The sequence below is a fragment of the Lampetra fluviatilis genome, chromosome 7 (genome assembly GCF_964198595.1).
Source record: "Lampetra fluviatilis chromosome 7, kcLamFluv1.1, whole genome shotgun sequence".
NCBI classification, from domain to species: Eukaryota; Metazoa; Chordata; class Hyperoartia; order Petromyzontiformes; family Petromyzontidae; genus Lampetra; species Lampetra fluviatilis.
In genome coordinates, this window is record NC_136281.1 from 1,182,970 (window position 1) to 1,204,460 (window position 21,491).

At 44.8% G+C, this 21,491-nt stretch overlaps 1 protein-coding gene across 7 annotated transcripts in view; it reads left to right on the plus strand.

The window, feature by feature from the left end:
* Positions 1 to 21,491, plus strand: part of LOC144933384 (F-box only protein 34-like) — a 50,353-nt gene that overhangs the window by 20,741 nt on the left and 8,121 nt on the right. Inside the window, exons 1-2 of one of the 7 annotated variants that reach the window (XM_078858091.1) lie at positions 204 to 269; positions 15,094 to 15,287. The exons of 2 other annotated variants lie outside the window; for them this stretch is intronic. In XM_078858091.1, the coding sequence (XP_078714217.1) occupies positions 15,214 to 15,287 (74 nt within the window). In that variant the 5' untranslated portion in view covers positions 204 to 269; positions 15,094 to 15,213. 4 more of the 7 variants (XM_078858093.1, XM_078858092.1, XM_078858090.1 and 1 more) reach the window with 4 other exon arrangements.

The following is a 21,491-nucleotide window of genomic DNA, read 5'->3' on the forward strand; positions in this document are numbered from 1 at the left end:
CAGACAAAGCGCTCCCATTGGTTCCCGAGCGCGCCGGTGTCCGCCGGACCGAAAGGGGGGGGGGTTATGGGTTGGGCCTCGCGTGCGTGGGGGCGGCGCTTGTAGCAACCGCGCGCTGGTGGGGGGGGGGACCCCAAAGTGGGAGGAGTTGGCGGCTCGTGGGGCGGGGCGTCGTGTAGGGGGCGTGGTCTCGTGCAGGGGGCGGGGCGTCACGCTCGGCTGGGAGCGAGCCGAGAGAGCGGGGCCCGCGGCCCGGGGCGAGGCGCGAGGTACGTGGCTCGCGGGTGGCTCGCGGGCCGGTGGCGGCCAAGCGTGGCCTGAACGCCGGTGTGTGTCTCCCCCCACCCACCACCACCACGAGAGAGAGAGACACGGCAGGGTGCTTGCTAGGTGCCGACCCATTAGGCCCGTAGCGATCGGCCGCCCGCGAATGTTTACTGGTCGAACGGCTTGCGCAATGCCTCTTGCACCCACCCACCACCCACCCTTGTAAGGTTTTTTTGTTGTTTGTCATGGTTCAGGGTGGCCTGAGAGGTGTGCGGCGAGAGCTGTTGGCTGAGAGTGCACGAATGGTAGACGACAGCCCTTGTTCAGTCCACTCCCTACGCCGTGCAGGTTGCTTGACCGTCCGCACTTGACGCTGCTCCGAGCAGGTTGGTGCAGGCGGCGTGGGGGGGGCATAGACGTGGAAGCATAGAAGTACGGTACAGTACTTGATTTTACGACACTGCAATTTGTGCAGAACTACGTAGTCGCACGACGTAGCAGCCGATAACACAACAACTTGTTTGTACATGGTGGGCACCCATGTTAATACTCTACCCCGCGTAGTTTATGATAAATAACGAGATGGGACACACTCCGGGTGGTGATGCGGTCCGTGTGCGCATCGTTCTGTGGGGCCGAACTGCTCATGTGGCTGCTGTGTTCGCTGAATTGCATTGCCTATCGCGGTCAGCGGTGGCGACCGGTTGTTGCACTGTCAAGTGTTGTAGATGTTGTGTTTAATGTGGCAGAATTAATTGGTTAGCGATACAGCGCAAGTCCAACAGCAACCCATACAGCGCAAAGGGCATGCAATGGTATGTTTTGATTCCACAGTAAACAGCAAATGTGTAACATCATGAATGTCATCCCTTTGTAAATTGCCTGGATGAAGACATTGCTACACCACCGTGCCCAGCCATGGGTGACGTTTGACTACTTTAACCCACTCTGGTCCGTGTGTGGGTTGAATGGCGGTGAGTTCAGGACAGCTTCAGCTCGCCACTGATGGCAATCGTGGAATAAAGCTCACGAGTGCGGTGGGTAAGGAGAGGACAGCCAAGACTTGAGCTGCCCGGGCAGCAGCCGGCCCAGATAAGGTGTCCTCCCGCCTGCCCGTCACTTCAGTAATGACATTGTGTGCCCCACAACAGCACAGGCAGAGATGTGAGTAGCATCTGACCCGGGGCAGCGCTGTCGCTTGCCGCGCGTGTGCAATCGTCGCTGTTTTAAGCCGCTGCCCGGCACGACACGGAAGGAAACGATTGAGCAGAGGAGCCAAGTAAAACGCGGTAGAGTGTGGAATCGCTTGAAATGCATCGATGAAGATCGTGTACCTGGCTTGTGGTCATGGTATGCTGGGCAGTTGTTACGTGGCGACGTCTTTGTTGTGCTGGGTGAATGCTTTTCTTTCAAACGGTCCTACGGGTTGAGCCTTATTACAGAGGACCTCTTGTTATGTGGGATGCTAACATCTGTATGCAGGCAGTGTGAAGCGAGAACAGACTGGCACACGGCACATCAAGATTACTCGTGCCTGTTAGAAACTGCGTGGAACCTGCACTTGCTGTGCACAGGTGCGAAACTTTGTGCAATACTTTTATTTAAACGAACACTGTATGTAACATAGTGTGATGCACTCCATATACAGTCCCTTGTTAGTCCGCTGCTCAGTGAGAGCTTCCCCAAGCATCGCAGGTTGTGGGGGTTTTTTTTGGCCATGCTGGGTAGATTATCACAGTTGCGCTGTGCATAGCTCTTGAATGTGTTTTCAATTTGGTGTGATGTTCGATTCTGACCTCCACGTGCTGTTCGAGCTTCTTCAGTAACTGCCGACGCCCTGAGTGCACGTGGAGCTTGTATTTTTTTTACCATATTTTCAATTGCTGCTCTGCGGTTTGTGGAGAAAGGGAGCAATGATCAGAAGTACAATCTAATAATGGAACTTCCAGAGCTGCGCTCTGCTCCTCACAGGCTATACATATTGTCTGAATTATAAGACCGTTCTTTCCTTATTTTAAGCAAAAGTATTGGGTGTGACATTTAAACCAGTAGGAGTCACCACATTGGTTCAACTTTATTTATACCTGGCACAAGTGTTGAGTCCAAAAAGCATGTTACTAGGGTAGTGACATATATTAAATCTCGATTTGAAGCTTTCGTGACTGCAGGAATCCATACTCTTTGGTTTTTTCGGTAAAGTCAGGTAGGTATATTTTATTTTTATACCTACGTGACTTTACCAAAAGAACCAAAGAGTATGGACATATATTGAGTCACAATGGCGTTACGCCAGCTATTGAGGGAAGAGTGTAACTGTGCGTCTTAGAGCCTCTCTCTGTCACCAGAGTACGTATGGCATATGTGACAGTCTAGGTGAACCCAAGAGGGCACGTGACCTGCAGAGGATAAGGCCGGGGGCCAGAAGGGGACCCAAGTGATAGGTGATGTAAGGTCCCAGAACCTTCTGGGAAGATCCCGAAGGGGGTGCGGTCAAGGGCGGAGCGAGGCCACGCTCAGGAGGATAAAAGGGCAGTCCCAGGAGCGTTCTTGCCTGTCTTCTGGAATCAACCTGCCATGCTACGCTCTTTGCTCTTCGGGCTTCGGTCGTCACATTCGACATCGTGGGTCAGGCAGTACTTTACTGACCTGACCCCTTTATATAGTGACCTTGTTGAGGTCTGGCTCCGTGGTAGTTACCATATAGTTATCCCGAGTGTTTATGTAGTTACTCTATTGGGGTGTATAATAAGCGTGTTGCCTCCAAGTTACAAGTGTCTGCCTCCATGGGACCCACTACACTAGCAGGCTGTTAATATAAGTGACGAACTGAAAATGTAAAGAACACATTGTGTGTTTTGGAAACTGTATTTGTTTTTATGATCGGGGAAGGGATGGAGCATTGGTAACATTGCTTTGGTGGCCCCCTGATGAGTACATGTATGTTGAGTAACGTGCCATTATGGGATGCAGTGGTCCGTTTTACTGACTAAGCAAAAGTAAAAAGTTGTTAACAGATCTTTCTCCTAAATCATCAGTTGTCCTGCTGTATCGGTTCCGCCTGATGATGGTCGCTTGTGTTGCGATCGAAACGTCGTGATTTATTTGATTTGATTTCTACCTACGTGACTTTACCGAAAGAACCAAAGAATAAGCAGAAGTAATTTAAACAAACCCTGAACCCCAGCCTGTACTTTCCTGCGTAGGTAGTCAAAAGATTAGCTTCTGATCGCATTGTGAATTAACCGTAGTCTTAAACATAGCAAGGTGTGATATGCAAAACGCATTTATTGTCAACATTTGTGATGGACACACCTTCACAGCATTCCATTTTTCACTGATACAAGACTTATATTTGGCAAAAGTGCATTTCATACTGGGTTAACACATCTGCCATTAATTAGCATGAACTCAATAGCACTTAGACATCCGGTTTTATTGCTCCATGTTGTATTCGGGAAACCTTGGTAGGATTTCTTGTCATTCGGGTCTGTGCACAGTAGTGACCGGAGTCACAGAAGCCTTGTGTGTACAGTACATTGGCATGGCTGACTAGGAAACCCAAGCTGCCCACCTCGATAGGAAAAGTCTTGCGTGCAGTGGTCACAAGCAGCTCGCACATAAGGGTGGGAAGTTCACTGTCGAGATATCAAAATGCGAGCCTCAGAAAGGAACCGTGTGGTTCTGCGTTTGTGACCTTTATCTCATGCCTGCAGGTGGAACCTGATGACTGTTGTGGCTTTTTCACAACCTGCGAGCATGGTGAGGTCGTGGCAAAATAGAACAGGGAAGTGTTCTGTATACTGTATTGCGAGTCCATTATGAGCTTGATAATTTCTGCCAGTACCATAGTTTAAATTTACAATGTGGAATGTGTTTTGTGCCATTAAAACGATACATACTGTAGAGATGCATGTACCACTCCACAAGCACATGGTAATTCCCACCAATCATGGATGTCTTTACTGATTAGGCCAACAGTGCAAAGTCTGACTGCTAAATGGTCATGATGACAACTAGCTGATGTCTTTTCGAGTGATGCATTCCCACGGGCACTCAATTGCCTTGATTCCCACAGGCCGCCCAGCTCACTGATGAAGCTCCTTTGCTGAGGAGACTGTCCACTTTCAGCTTTGGCGGTGGTTCACAGGAATACTCCTCGAGTAGACCAGCATGGCTCGGGTCCTGTCCCATTGTGGGCTATCGCCTCCATCCACAGCCAGGGATAGTGATGGTATTTTATTTATTTTTAACGAGTTTCAGCTTGTGTGTCAGCTTCGGCTATTTTTGTAATTTCCACCAATGAAGCTGACCCGAGACAAGGGACACCATTAACATTGTGCATCTTTTCTGCGTCGCCCTCACAACTAGTTCCGAGTTTGGCTTTACTGAAAGCGGGAAGCCCCCCTTAGTAAAGGGAGATTGTGAGTGGGTTGCGTGGTGTGGATACAGCCCATAGTAGGGCTGAACGATTTGAGGAAAATATCTAATTGCGATTTTTCTGACAGATATTGCGATTTGATTTGCAATTACATTTTTTTTAAGTCAAGCTTCAGTTCAATATTCACTGTGAAATATATTTAACACATGTGATGGAGCATTACCACATGATACTTGCAAAATGTGAACTGCTCTATATATTCTCATAATTTAAATAGAACAATCGAACATAGAACAATTGTTAAGTTAAATAAATAAAGTAAATAATAATAACAAATAAAACAATTCCAATAAGAAAGTAATAGGACTTTTCAAATCGCATAAAGTGGCAGCCTTTGCGATTTGCTAATCGCATTGTTTAAAATTGTGATTTCGATTTGAAATCGATTAATCGTTCAGCCCTAGCCCACAGGCTGCCAAGGGGATCCGGGCTCAGCCACTCACTAGTTCCCAAACCAACCAAGCGCTCTAGTATGTGCTCATGGGAAGGCAGCGTTAGACACCACATGGGGATTTGAAAATGCATGGAAGCAAGAGGGATCAATATTGATTTTAACCAACCTGCAATGTCAGATTTTTGGAAGGATTATGTAAGCAGAACATGAAATTAACCAGCTTGTGAAATGCATCTGCTTATGCTGTACATACACAAAGAAAAGTTAGGTTTAAGGCAATGTACAACAGAACATATTTTACTTGGCTCTGTTATCCTAATGCATGCTATGTATGTACAAATTATTAAAGTAATATTTTACAAGATCATTATTCCCTGATTCCAAAGCACTGCAAAAATTATTGCGCTCATAATTCACGTCCGTGTCAAGCTGCTGGAAAGCACTCTAGCTCATTTTAGCTGAATGTTGAGCATTGAACGCAAAACTGAAAAAAATCGATGTGGCTCTGGCTGCAACTAGGTCCACTAATGGTCTATAAAAAATATTCAGGGTAACTGCTACAGGAATAATCTTTAAATTAGAGTTTCGTTGAAAAGGCAACTTTTTGTATATAGTCCAGAGTGATTGGAGTTGTGTCCTTAATAATGCGACAACCCATTAAAATTAATTGAATTTCAAAGGTTACCCATGTCACTAGTTAGTAAAGGGCAATATTTTTTACAATGTATTTAGTGGACACACTTTATGTTTAGGGTATTGCCTTACACGATGAGAGACATGCTTATTATCTTAATTATTCAATGTCCATGACATTGCATGCTTTAGCAGTGCCTTCGAAATAACTATATCCGACGCAAATCAAACCACTTTGAATTGCATTGTGGCAGGCAAGCGTGCAGACAACGAAGCTATTTCAGATGTTCGGCCACTTAGAACAACATGACAGTGTGGTTTATTTTATGCCACCTCATAAGAGAACCGTTGTCATATTGCCAACTGGGTAATTTGTGTTGAGATGGGGAAAATGTCCAGAAGCTTTAGGACTGCTGACATGTGGGGACCAATGTGAATGCGCTCAATGTAGAGTAATAGGCTTTGAGTTATTTAACCGCTTAAAATCCTTCAACGCCAATCGTGTGTCTATATTTTCAATACAGATGTGGTTGTGTTTAATGCATTGTGTACAACCTTTCTAACATAGCTAGCTGTTGCTCCTTTTTTCTTCGATGCGGCAGTGAGCTCGTTGTTTAATAGGGTGAATGTCTTATTAACACAGCCGCTGCTGCGGGAGCTGTCTCACATTGACATGCTTATCTCTAATCTCGAGCAATACAATGGCTTCTTCAGCACCGTAACCATGGGGTTACATTAACAGATTGACATGCTAATCTCTTGCAATACAATGGCCGCTCTTCCATCTCTAGCCCTGCCCACTTACCCTTGGGTTGTACCCATCTCAAACCTATATAACCTTTGGCTGCAAAGTAGCTCTCTCGCTGTATTTCTTCCTGCCTCAGCAGTCCGCCTGCTGTATTTTTTCACCTGAAGACGATTGCTTGTGTTGCGATCAAAACTTCGTGATTTTTTATTTGATAATTTTTCAATCTACGTGACTTTACCGAAAGACCCAAAGAGTACAACCTTTCTATTTCAGAAAGGTTTATTGCACAGTTTATTGTGGGAAGCCATGGTGGTGTAGTGCTTAGTTCCCTGCACATTGAACCAGGGAACCTGAGTTAAATCCCCCTTTGACTACCTCACTGACCAGCAATGTGAATTATGGTTAAACATCCCCCCAACAGTGGATGAGCAAAGGGCTGTGAATGATTGTTTAACACATATACAATCGGGACTGATTAGAAAGGCTTCTTCACTGGTTATAACCATTTAATGTATTCTGATAACCTTGTAACTTCTGTCTATTTTAACCAGTTAAGGACACTGCTGATAATCCTAGAATGTGCCATGAAACTAAGTACATTTTAGTACATTTAGAAAACGCACACATACGGAAAGGTTATATCTTTTCGAAAATTTTCCCTACATTATTAAACAAAGATATTTCTTATTGCGTAGTGGAACAGCGACAAACGAGAAGTGTAAAACAACCATAATAATAAAAAACTGATTTGTGTAGGTTGGTACCTTCCTGTTTGGAAAAGCTGTTCACCCGGGCACAGAGCCCATTTCTTTGTGTTGCTGGCTGCTTTGGGGCACAAGGCTGCCCCGTACAATCACACTAGTAGCCATGTTTGAACGTACACAAGCACGGGATGAGGATATACACAGTGGCCGACGTTTTCTGTAGCCGAGTTCCCATGAGCACGTTATAGGCCACGTTCTCACAACAGCCTGCGATCTGTATCCAGACCAAGCAACCGATTTGTGTGGATTTTTCGTTTTGCTTAGGGGTCTGCCGCTGTCAGACAGACTGCACTCGGAATCAGTGAAAATGTTACAGGTTCAACACGGAAGAGACTGAGCTATTAATGATGCCTGTAGCATAGGTTAGACTTCAAAGCCATGTTCTTATTATAAAACATTCAGGAATTTGTATGTATTATATTGGGACAGCTTAGACTAACCCAAGTGTATGTTAAACGTTTAAATGCCATTGGCAAGGGGTTGAAGTGTATGGAGGGGAAGGGCTAAGCCCACAACTCATATTGGGACAACCCATGCTGTACTGGGCCGTTCAAGGAATGCCTCGGCACGAGTTGGAAAGGCCTGAAGGAATGCAGCATGTGTCAGCTGATCCGGCCTGATGCTCTATGCGTTTGTTCTATTACCAGTTGTAGTCAAGTGTCTGAACAATATCATCCACAGACAATTTGGCACCAAAATTTGCTGCTTTTTGGGAGGTTGCCATGGGGAAGGGGAGGGCCAAAGGTGCTGCAGGCTAGTAAACTTCAATATAGTGTGGCACAACTCCCTTGGGCTTGGAGGTTTAATGGCAGCCATTAAGCAGTCTTCTTTTTTTGTACGGCTGATGTAGATGCAGAGCAACAACTACAATTTCACATTCAGGTGGTCAAGCCAGTTAACCGCATCAGGGGTAGCGGAGTGTATCATCATCGCTGTGATGTCTTTTTCGTGTTTGTGGATCGGCCATTGCGTTGTTATAGGTTGTATGGTCTGTTCTGGATGACCACAGTCGCACAACACTGGAGTTTTTAATTTTCCATTTGCGTATCAGGTATCTGCCATGGTTTCATGGTTGGTGCGGATGTGGTTTAGGGTGGACCATGAGCTTCGTGGAAGATCAAACTCGGGGTTCTTCTGCGTTGGGTCTTTCACAAGATGTTTGTTTGCAAGTTATTTTAAACTTCACTCAACTCCCCAAGCTTCATTGCTGTTGAACTTGCATTGTTGAAGGTTAATTCATGGGTCCAAAAAGGTTTTGCGTCACTTCAAGCGATGCCGGGGGACATTTTTAAGGTCCTGACGAATTGGAAGGCAACTGTTTTCCTTGATTCGTAGGAGTTCCCAGAGGGTTGCAGCATTTTGGCAGATGGGTGGGCGAGAGATTTGTGATAGTATGGCCAGCCAGGGTGTTGGGGTCGACTTGAGGGTTCCAGTGATACAACCCATTGCAGTGTTCAGTTAGACATCAACAAGCCAAGTGTGACCTTGGCCCATACTGGTGCACACTACTCGACTACAGAGTACACAAGGGCCATTGTTGATGTCTGTAACACTGGTGCTGATTGCTGCTCCCCAGCTTGTGCTTGCCAGTGTCTGTTTCAGGTTGATCCCTTGTTTTGTTTTGGTCTTGGTAGCTACCTTTTTCAGATAGTCACTCCGAGATATGTTGGAGTGGAGTCCTGTCGCACAGTGTTGCCGCAGAAGATTACTTTCAGAGTGTGCTTGGGTGCTCCTATTATCAAAATGAGATGCAGTAACTGTTGTTTTGTGGGGATTTGGCTTGAGCCTCAATTTCTGGAAATATTCCTCCATCGTGTTTATGTCTTGGTTCAGAGTGGATTCGATGTTAATAGTGGCTGCTTGTGTTGCTTGGAAAGGTCATCTGCAAATACCAATTTGCGTAACCTGGTGGGTGGCATGTCGCTCATATAGACATTGACGAACATTGGCACGAGTACTGAACCTTGTGGCAATCCATTATTGAACCGGGGTGAGCTGGATTTGTTGCCCATATAGACACGCAGTCACCTATTGCTTAGCATCGTTTCAGGTGTATTGTTTGAGGCAGGCAATGATCCCTGTGAACTTATCAAGCCGTTAATCCAGACTATGTCGTCGTTCCGATGAAAAATCATCAAAGGCTTGCGCCGGTCTTGGATTTATTCTGAAATCTGACCTCGGTGTGTGTCGCAAGGCCCAAAATTTGATCGCAGCAGCTGCGTCAAGGCCGAAATCTCACTTGTTCTTCAGGGATTACTGACTCAACGAGGAAGCTGACTCTCCAGAGGATGATGTTTTCCTGAAGTTTATAGACCGTGCACAGGAATGGTATCTACCTATAGCTTCCCAGGTCTTCAGTTTGCTTGCCTGGTTTGGGTATGGCAATGACCATCGCCTCCCGCCATGCTTTTGGGATGCATCCAGTTTTCTTGGTTTTTGTGTACAGGTTTGCCAGCCATTGGAGTCCCCGAGGGCCTAAGTGATGGAGGATTTCTGGGGGGGATACCATCTCTGCCGGCAGCCTTTTCTTTCTTCATTGCATCCAGACCCTTCCTCACTCCCTCTGTGCTGTTGGCATTGTGGTGTTGTGAAGAAAATTAAGCAGTCACTCATTGTCTCTGAGGTGGAAGATTTCCTTCAAACAACCCTGAAGGGAGAATCCTGTGCCTTGGCAGGGGTCATTAGGGCAGGTATTTTCAGAGGAGCACTCGTCTAAGGACTTGGACTCCATGAGCATGTACATTTGTGTAGTGGTATGAGTTTGACTGTAGTCTGTGTCGTGCCTTACTGTCTATGCCAAAGTGGTGGCTTCTGCTGCGTTCAGTGGCTTGGCCAAATAAGGCGCAGTGCGGGTTTCCATTCCTTTTTCAAGAAATGTATTCGGAACTTCCTGGTGCTTTGTTCTGGACAGACCGATGACCCTGCTGTTTATATCACTTTGTGACTTGTTCTCTCATTGTCTTCTAAAAAGTTTGCGCTACATCTCTGAGAAACATTTACCTTATAAAGGTCTATTTTATAGAGAAATGTGAAAGTCGACCCGAGTGAAGTGTTTTCATTCTGCTCTGCTACACCACCGCCAACACAATCCTTTTGAGTTTTATTCTGTGTTAGTGTTGTTCTTGGCCATTACTTCAGCACACATAATGGGGGAAACTTTGGGCACTACTGTGCCCAATGCCTTACTTAGCTGCGCTCTATGAGAGTGATTGTATTCTTGTCTGTGAGAGGTATTTTTCAACCTTGTTTTTGAGCTACAAAGGGCCACTGACATATGCTTAACAACAAGGAATCCCTCATTCATGATAAAGAAAGCTACACACTCAAATTAATATGAAAGACCCATTTTCTTCCCTGCATGGAAAGAATGCTTATTGGAATACGTCAAGTGCCGTTGGGGATTGAAACATGAAAACGAGGCTTATGGGGTCTCTCATTGATTAAACAGAGCTCTTACAACAACAGCACAGTTTGTGATGGGCTGCACAATTGGAAGTTGCTGACAACATAATGCCGTGCAAGTGCGACGTGTTGGCACCAGCAGGAGCATCTCCTCGCCGAGCAGTCCAATGGGGATTTTGTTGTTTCCCTGCATTCGCTCGCACGCACGTTGTGGAGGATGCTGTAATATGGCAGAGTTCCGCTGCCAGGTGGAGGGAAGAGGTAGGTAGCGAAAGAGTACTGAGGTTTTAGGCTGAGGAAAAAATAAATTAAATAACTGGCACCACTCAAATTTTGTCAGCCTTCTAGGCTTCTTCCTTCCAATGCATTGGAACACACCCTGGCACGACATCAACCGGGCAGACGGAGTGCTGAGATTAGCTCGTGTGCAGGAACTAGATGGATTGTTGTTTTGCAAGACCGTAAAAGAAGGTGATGGACAGGTTGGGTAGGCCTTGAGCTGGAAGTGTACAGCTCATGGCGAATGTTGAGATAAGAGGACATTGAAAGTTAATTTACCGTGGTAAAGGTTTGCTGTTTCTGTGGAGTCCCCACCCCAGCTGAATTGCTGTGCCCGTTGAAGAGGTGGTCACCTGGGTCAAGCCCAGAGGCGGGCCATCAGGGCCAGCAAGGCCTTCTCTGCTGGCCTAGAGATTTTCAGAATCAAAAAAAAATATTTTGTATAATTTAATCAGTCTATTAACGTAATTTCATTGCTACTCTCTCCCTCAGTTGTGCTGCTTCCAGTCCAGCTCATAAATTAGAGCTTTTATCCAGTCAGATTTTACACCTGTGCTGTTTCCACCTCTCCGGGTGAAAAATATACCCTGAGGCCTTCAGAATGTCGAGTGAATCCCCTCTGCTGTTGAAGCAAATGGGGACGATGTTGTTGATTGTCATATTCTTTAACCAATCAGATTTCGAGTTTGCCATGTTGGGTGGATTCTTTGACACGCCAGAGCCTTCTAGCTGGCCTAGCCGCCTACGTTGGTATTTTTCGTGTGGCGTGATCGGAGGGCCAGTTGGCTAACTGAAGTAAAACTAGCTAGAACGTAACGTAGCATCATCTCAGATTTATTTAAACTTTCTTTCGTGACATTTAGATTTTTAGATGTAGTGCTTCAGTTCTTTTTTTGTGGGGAAGCCTGTTGAATAATGATTGTGTTATTTTTGTTTTACAGCATTTTTGCTTGCTTGGTGGTCGTACGAGTAAATGTGACTGGTTGTGAGTTTGTTCTTGTTTCTTTGGTAATGACATCGATTTGGGCTATGTGATGTCTATTTGTGATGCAGCATCCTGTCATACTGCGTAATAGTGGTACATCCTTGATGGCTTCAGTCACCATGTATTAATTTCTCTGCAATTAGTGTATCGTAACTCTCATAGGTGTTGAGCCTCGTATTAAAACACTTTATTTCACTCGATAAAGGTTACTGTCACTGAATATGGGCTGGTTACGTCGAATGAAAATAGCCTATAGCCCTAGTGTCATGGTGAGGTTATTTGAAGGCGGTTTAATTGCGGGAAGATAGCACTGAAGGCCTAGGTGTAAAATACATGACCTGCCGCTGAGGGGAAAGCCTTGTGTTTTTGCTATGGTTACATTGTGGACTCTTTTGCTGTGGTGTTTGGGGAGGCTTGCTAGTGAAGAGTTTAACAAAACTGATTTCTCAAAAGTCAGAATAAAAAAAAGGCTCTCCCTTTTTAAAGTAATGTGATCCGATGTGTAATCGAGTCATGCAAGATGGCATGTTTTCAGATGGGCTTTGAAGTTCTACTTGATCGTTATTGATGTTAATATTGAATAGACTGAGAAGATTGTTCTGTTCTTGGGTCTGCTGTTACATGCGCAGATGAGTCACTTTAACCACCTATGTGCACAGCGTACAGTAATGTGTACAATACAAGGAGATCCGTTTTTAGACACCCCACATTTCTCATGACACAATCTGTGTGATGGATTGGCCAAGGTGGAATAATTGTGTGGATCCCTGCATTTGCTTGGCATGACCCCAATGGATGATTTCTTGTGTGGTTTAATCAAAGATCGTGTGTGTGTGCGACAAACCCGCAAGCGGTCTGTTACCCTCGCCTATGTATCATTGAAAGTTGTAAGCAAATGACACCGGAACTGGGCTGGACAATGTTCATCAGGAGATTAACCTCATCTCAATTATTATGGAATATGAACTTAGTTTCTTGAAATTGGTGGGAGACATGTAGACGTTTGAAATAATGTTGTTTTCGCTATTTTATCCATATTACTGCAGTACCTAATAAATGCACTGCATGGCGATTACATAGTCTATTTCTATTAAATGTCAACCAAAGTGCAAATATCGGAATTAAATTGAATTTAGACGAGGTAATGTTTTCTCACATGACATCCTAGTAAAATGGAGTCCGTCTGATTAGTTTGCAAAATTTAATAGTTTGAAATGTTCAGAAGACACAGTAGTTTAGAAATGTCCTTTGAACAGGCGGTTGGTCCATCATTATCAGCCATGATCAATCTGCTGCTGGATGAAGGCCTCCCCAAATGGGGAGGAGCTGTTCCAATGAGCCAGCATGCTCACTTGGCACGGGCAGACCAGTTCTTCCTCAGCCACGCCTCTACGATTATAGCTTGCTCGAGGATTGTTCTTTCATGGTAATGAGTGCGTCATATATTTTTGTTCACTGAAAACAGTGAAGCAGATTGCACAATTTATTAATATAACATTAGCTATTGCAACCCCGAAATTACGTAAGTGTACATTCTGTATGATTTGTAAATGCGTAATAGAATGGGGTAGTGAAACGTAAAATAATGTAAGTGTGCATTCTTTGTTGGAGGGATATATTTCTATTAGAATGACACTGGGTAGCCCAAATATTAGATAACTCCATGTTCGGTGTTCTGTTAAGTGTCCAAAGGGTTTAAAAATGAAGACAGAAAAAAAGTACAGGGAATAAAGGGAATGGTTGGCACGTTTCACAGAAATAACTTAACTTTATGAGAATTATCCATCAAATGTAACAATGTCGATTATTTATACTGTCACCAAGATATCATGGTGATGTTTGAGCTGATTAAAGTGTGTCTTCTCCCATAATGTAAATAAGCAATAATTAATTAGATACATATTAAAAAAATCCACATTTACAAAATGTCACCATTCCTCCTGAATATTTTGCACCTTGGCCTGTTTAAAATTAATTATCAAGGTGTAAAAAGCATTTGGGCGTTACCATACTTTGCATGCAACAGAGAATGCATGAAGCAGTAATAGAAAGCAAAGGGCAGTGCAACAAAATCTATTGTCCTGTACTTCTATGCTCCCCACCTTCACTAACCCACACGGAGCAGCCTGGTTAGGTGTAGATCGACTCACCCCCAAGACTCGCGTGGCATTGGGCAAGTGATCAGCATCCAGCAGTCAATTGGAAAAAAGGCTTTTTTCTTGCACTTAGACAAGCAGTTGTGGTCAAAAGCGCTTTATTAACAACTGTAAGGTTCCAAGTTCAAATATCAGCTAGGGCTGAATCAGACCATCTTTCCTTTTAAGGGTTAATAAAATAAATACCACTTTTTTTAAGTTCACAATGGTTGACCTATGGAGTGGCCATCATGATAGGAATGTGGAATCTCCACCACTGGCTCAGAGCTATCAGTGAAGATGGGCATCGCCTGATTTTGTTGTACGGGTTACACGCGTTCATGCGTTCAAGCGTCAGGTGTAAGAGCTTGACCGCTCTATGCATGAATTAGAGGTTGAGTTTATATAAATAATCAAAAAATTAATGCTTCAGGCCTATGGACTTTCGCCATTAGGCTTGCATAAGGAACATTCGCCAAAAACACCGGCTTTGTTTTTGTTTCAAACCCACATTGAACCCCTTTTTTGGCTTAAGACGCGACATGTTCACTGTTGTTTCTGAAACTCATTTCATTTGAGAATGAACCACCCATAGCTGAATAAAGTATTATGCCAGCAAAATGGGTCATCATCTTTAGGTACAACTACATCAAGTCTCCGGAAAGCGTCTGACCCCAAACGTTCCAAAATGATTTGTCACAGTGGCCTATCGACCTGCTTTTAGTTACTACTATGCACGTGTACATATGTCTTGTCTAAAAAGTCTTAAGTGAACATTAATCCTTCTTGATAGTTATTTTCTTTAGCGTGCTGCTGTATTTCTGAACATGTCCTGTTCTCCTGTTTCAGCTCTAGTAATGTCTTATAAATATTGTCTTACCATTTGTGGAAACAGCTGTAGAAATATTTACAGCCTTGTGGAATGTATCTTAGCTCGCTGCCGTTTGACGTCCTATCTCCATCGGCTTGGTGTCGTGAAGAGTTTTTGTAAGCGGCTCCTTGCTGACGGACGATGTGCACGCGCGTGCGTGTGCGTTCCGTCCTGCAGTGCGCGGAGCGTCGCGGGGAGTGCGCGTGGCTCACGAGCGAGGGAGGGCGCCACTCCTGTCAACGATGTAGGAGCTGCGGATGCGTGCAGCGTGGGCTTCTCACGACGTGCGCTTTCGGCATGGTCCATGGTCCTGGCCAGCGCTCACCCGCACAGCCCTCGGCCTGCAGCAGCCCCTTCATCATCGCCAGGAAGTGAGGCCCAAGCGCACTTGCCGCTCCGTGCCCTGACATTGCCCCGGGCTCCACTGCGTTTGTCTCAGCGTTCCCCCTCTCCGCTACTCTCCTTGCCTTGAGCTTTCTCAGTGGTGCGCTGCTCTGTCCACAGTGGCGGAGCATCCAGTGTGCAGGATGTGCGATCGTACCGGGGCATTGGGGGCCGCACGGGTCACAGGCGTCGAGCTCTGAAGTTGGGGGAAGTTGGAAAGGGGACCCCATTTCATTATTTGCACCAGGGCCCACGCCGACCAATAAGTTATCCAAGCGTAGATGAGATGTGTAACTTGGAAGCGGTGGTAAGTTAATCCTTTCAGCCATGTTCCGCTTCTTCCCACGAATGAGAGGAGTTAAAGGCCAATGATGGTGCCCCCGCATGTCATCGCACATAGGAGGACATTTTCCTGTACCCCACAAACTAGTTTGAAGATTAGAGAGGTCAGATTTCGTGTTAAGTTGCAAGTGGTTGAGGCAGCAGCAATATCTGCGTGAAGCATTTAATATTTATGAATCTGTGGAGATTGCATCGTAACTGAATTAGCAAAGATTACTTTTTGGTAGCGTTTTCATCCTGGCCGGCCCCACAGCTCCTCGCAGCTGACGGCGCACGCTCGCCTCTGTACGCAAGGATGTGCTGTTTTCGTTTCCCCAGAGGGATTATTTACCCAGTGTTGCAGACGCTGTATTAAGCATCGTTTGATGCTGTCGTGTCGAGAGTGATTAGTGGCAGCGTAGTTTGTTAGCGTGGGGCTGTCTGCCAGTGCCGCTGCAGGGGCAGCCTGGGCTCTGCAGGAGGCTGTGCACACTCGCTGTACGAAAGAGAAATTGTGAACACTCGCGGAGATCTGCCTAAACTCGATTCAGTAGAGTTGCTTTCAAAACCCATTTCAGTTCCTGCTTAATCAACTGGAGGAAAGCATTCACTTTCTATGCGAACATTTCTGTTATAATCATCCAAATGTGATGAAAAGGTAGTTAAACCAATTACAATGCTCATATCTGTTCAAAAGTCAATGCTTCTGGCGTCCAGCTCCCTATGCGACCCGAGACCCCACGAAGCCTTTATTGAATTTCTAATGCTCCTCAACACTGTGGATATGTCATAGTCCAGCCCCCCTGTACCTCCAGCACCTAACTTCCCATGAGAGAAACACCAAGTCAAGGCTTTTCCTAATGCCAAATTTACACTGTCAAGGCAACAGCGGGTAGTTCACGTTGATGTATAAATATTACATGGCATCACCTATTATAAAATTATCCATTAAATTGCTCACCGAAGTCCATGGTTGCTGTTAAAAACTCGCAGAAAATATCCCCAAGAATAGTCTCTGCCCACAGCGACCCCTCAATCAACACTTGCAATCACAACTATACATCCCCACGAGAGCTTCACAATCTCCACACGGAGCCTTGCATTCACAAACCACTAACTTACTCAAGCTGCGCCGTTCACAAGAGGTGCAATTTAACATTATCCGGCATTTCTGTTGTGAAAGACCTCGCCAAATCAACATCTATATTTTTTATCACACATTGGAAATTTTACTGTTATCCAGTGTGAATAATTATTTGACTGAAGTGAGCATTGCACTTCTTTCCCTGCCAGTATGCAGATTTTACAGAGCCACATGTCTGTGTAAACAAGTGCGTGCCCATTACAAATGTTATTTTTATCAAGATATCTGCCAAGGTTACTTTCCGCCACAGTTTATTTAGATAGTTTTTTTAGAAAGAGCCGTGACAAGAATGTCTCACTGGGAAAACAGTACTTAAGACATTGCCGTTGAAAAGGTTCACATTTGTAACTTAAGAGGTCATTAAAATTATAATGATAGTGATGGGAATGACAACAGCGGTAGTGATGAATGGCGTTGTTGTTTTGTGAGTGACATTTATGTAATTAAGTCTTATTGAGATGAAAGGGAAGGTTGGCTGGGAACCAAGCAAAGGGGAACATGCCCCTCCTTGGCTGGAGGTTGTAAAATTGCCGTTGATGTATTTACCAAATGTTACTCAATCTCTGATTCGGTTATTAATTGGGCATTGTCAAATTTTATTTTCGTGAAGAGGTTAACAAAAAAATAAAGTCAGCCACGCATTTCAGGATGATGCACATTTGACATTTATTTCTGTGATGCTCGTTTGAGAGTTGTTGTTTTTACATGTGGTTTGCCATCCGCAATAATTAGTCAACCTTTCCCTGATTTATTGGCTATGAATTTGCAGGAATTATAAAATTTATGGCAAAAAGTTGCCCACAGGGCGCAAGGGTCCCTCTGAGTCGCGGTGCTTCTGTGGCCACATGATGTCACGCTCACCAGGAGCCTTTCCTCATTATCATCATCATTGGGCTTATTCCGAAACACCTTTCACTGTGCATGCTGTCTCAAAGCACATCGGCAGTCATAAGAAACGTTTCCAGTGCACTATTTTCTTGAAATGCTGCACAAACCCAACAGCTCATTATAACATAGATGTCAAATGTGGAAGCTAAGTTGGCGTACATCTCCTTGGATCGTAGTAGAGCTGCGCTCTATTTAAGTCCTGCGTGCCTTCCGTGTGCTTGCCATTATTTATATACCATTAGTATGCTCACCCGCGGGCAAGTGCGCATGGGCGTTACCGCTGTGGCATGTGGCTGCACGAGCGCCAACGACGAGCAGCCCGTTGGCCTCCCAGTCGGGGCACGATCGTGAGGAGCTCTGGTTCGCTGGGCGTGGTGACCCTGCTTGCGGTATGGCAGGTGCGCGCAGGCTTCGTTCTAATGCGCCGGTGCGGTCGTCAGACTGAGCATGGCGACGCAAAGCTCCCAAGCTCACTGTGCCTTTGTTTTTCAGGATCGTTCCATCGGCTTTCTCTGTCGTGTCTTGGTAGGTGCTTGTCAGTTTTCACACTGCCGCTGTAGTCATTCGTTTGTCTTGACTGTCGGGCAACTATTCGCTGTTGCCTGCAGATGTTTCTTTAGCGTATGGAGGTAGCCCTCGACAACTTGTATTGGTTTTCAGAGAAACTAGACTCATAGAGTGACATGACCTTCTAACCTCACTTATTCTCTGCGTATCTATCTAAATAGTTTCACTTACGCTGTCACTTGAGTAAAATGGAGGAAGGGTGAGAGACGGAGCAGAAAAGGGTGTGGAGGGGGAGTTACGAGTCATCTTGTTGTTGTAATTGAAGTGGGACATGTTCTGGGTGTCATCATTACTGGGCTTAGAAGCTTGAAACATTATAACCAGCTGTTTTCCAGAGGAAAACGCTACTAGCCACTTGCAAGCACAGGCAAGTGTATTTTGTTCATAGACCAGCAGGTATTTATCCAGGTACAAACCAATAAAAAGATCCCCATGTAGCCCCTATGCAAGCTGTCGGGGCAAGTGCTGTGAGCAAGCAGTTATGAAGGCTGGAAAGGCACACAAAGACACTGCACCATGTACCTATAGCAGTATGCACACACAGACAAGCAATATCCCGCACATTATCTTAAGGCCTCCTTGGGCAATTGCTCTTAAGCACCAATTAAGCTCAGCACAACATAAAAAAAGGTGTGACCAACACTACAAATCACCGTCATTGTCTTCATGAATGCCGATGTTCACACCATACCAAATAATAATTTTAGGTTGTGTATAGTGTAAGGTTGCCAAGTGCAGGTTCATATACTTTACTATTTTTCTATATTGTCATATACAGTTATTATTTTGCTCAGGTTATGATAAAAAAAATTCTGAAACTCAAAAGTGAGCAAAGCATCACATATCATCACATTGTATCAGAGCTCTGAGCTGGCACGGTAGAGAATTCCTGGGTTTGAATCTGAGTAGCCATGTCAGATTGAAACTGGGTTTCAAGGGAAGGGAGTTGAGGATTTTCACTTAGTCACTAATGGATGTACAAAAAAGTAAGCATTAAATGTACTTTTTCAGTTAAATTTGACATTTAATTTGTTATGGTGACACATTGTGGAATGTTTACTGTGCAACAAACACTTTGAAGGGAATTTAAACTAGTGCCATGCAGTGTGGGTAAAAGACCCAATTACAGCGACTTCAGAAGTAGTTACGCGAGGAAAGTCTCGGACACACGATGATACACTGCTTACTGAAATTGGGGCGCCGTGGTGGCGAGATGTTGACTACCTCGCCTGGGGTGCAGGAGGTAGTGTTTGATTACGACCCTATATCTGGATTATCTGCGTAACTAAGTTTCAAACTTTTTTGCTTCTGTTGACGAAATCTGTGCTTGACACAGCTACCAAATTCTAATTGCACGCTGGTGTCATGTCTTTTATGACCAACACCGTCAGACTAACGTGTAGGCACCTGTGGAGGAAATACACCATGCAGACATTCTGACTCGGCAGTGTCACAGGGATTCGTGCGAGTCTCTCGAGGTGGGCCTCACACTGACATAAGGTGAAAGTGAATTGGACAGGTGGCGGAGAGAATTTTCCAGGCCTGTGTTAGAAATGTAGCCCACGAGGGTGTTAACGCGAGTAGATGTAACCTGGCCAAAAATATCCAGGGGCAGTGGAAATAGGAATATTCTTGCAGAGGAAAGAACATTTGATATAGCAACATTGTCGGTTTGTTTTGGGAACAGTGACTGGATGCGGTTTCTTGTTAACAAGAACCAATGTTTATGACATGGTTGGTCTGATACCAGTGCATATCACCTTATTACATTTATAACTATGACACTTTTTTTTCTGATTGCTTCTCAATTGGGCTTTATAAAATATAGTTTTTAAATATGTACAAGAAAAAATAATGTTATTGTACTTAGTCTGTTACATATCACATAACGTTACTGAAGCTGCATCAAGCTCGTGTACAGCCATATTGTCAATTCATTGCTGGATGAGGGCTTCTCCACGCTTTGCAGGCCTTGAGGAATATTTGACCATACTTCACCATGCAGATGAGTGCAATTTGGGGAAGGTTGATGTCGCTTTGGGGGACAGATTGCTGTCCGAAAGGTGCCATGTGTGAACCAAAAATAAATTGACGACTTGAAGGAGGAGAGCTACAATGGATTATGCTGCACTGCCCTCAATTGCCCCAACGCCTATTACACTTCAAATCTAGAATTACACCTGATTTGTTGTGCCTGGTGGTTACCCATCCTAGCACTATCCAAGCTTGTTCGCTTTCGAGGTTCGATGGGATTGGGTGCTTTCCAGGTGGTGTGGTCAGAGCTGTAACAGTTTCTTTTAGGTGTGTATATTGTATTTGGATAGGGCAGTGGTTGGTGGACTGTGCTATGGACCTAGAAATCTGAGTTTGATTCCTGGCCAAGGCAAACCCTCAGTGGCAAATGATATCTGAACCAGCTCTGGCCACCATCATGTTGAAGTATGGTCAGACAACAGCCATAACAGACATGGAGTTGTTTGTGGAGGGCCACATCCAGCAGTCGATTGTAAATTTTCACCCTTATTGCCGTTTATCGCTCACTCGTATATTCATCTTTAGTCGTAATTAAACAGTGTTAACAATTATAGTATCCATAACATGTTATGATCCGCGAGGTGGCTGGGAAGCTGAGGGGTTAATAGCATGTCAGAGCACTAAGCTGACACTGATCATGGGTTCAAATCTGCAGCCACCCATGATTAAAACAGATTCTCAAGTGTAGCCAGTTAAGGGTTTTGGCCCAGTCGCCCATAACAGCATAGCAAAATAATCTTAGAAATATAATTCCATTTAATTCAGGATATTTAAAGTAATAACTAGATGGTGTTTTAGTTTGACTGCCATGCTACAAGGCATCTAAAAAGGCACACCACCGAGTGTACACGAGGCTATCGAAGGGACTTCAGAGATCATTCTGTGGTGTCACCATCGAGGGGCTGCTCTGACAATGGATCATGATGCACTGCTTGCTGTGAGATTTCCAAGTGGAAATGTATTTCAATGATGTGACACCTTGAGCATAAGTGGATAATAATCCAAACAACAACAAAAACTTGTAATATCCATGAAAGCACCACAATAGCAGCTGTTCATGGATTCAGCTTTTAGGCTTAATGGCATTGTCTGTTTAGCCGTCCTTATATCACATGAACTGCTTCCTGACGTCGCTTTCACGTGTGCATACATGTGTCCCCATGTGCAACACGCAATCAAAAATTTCATTGGCTACAAGACATTCCCCAGGAATTTCATCACAGCTTTACGCTTGAGC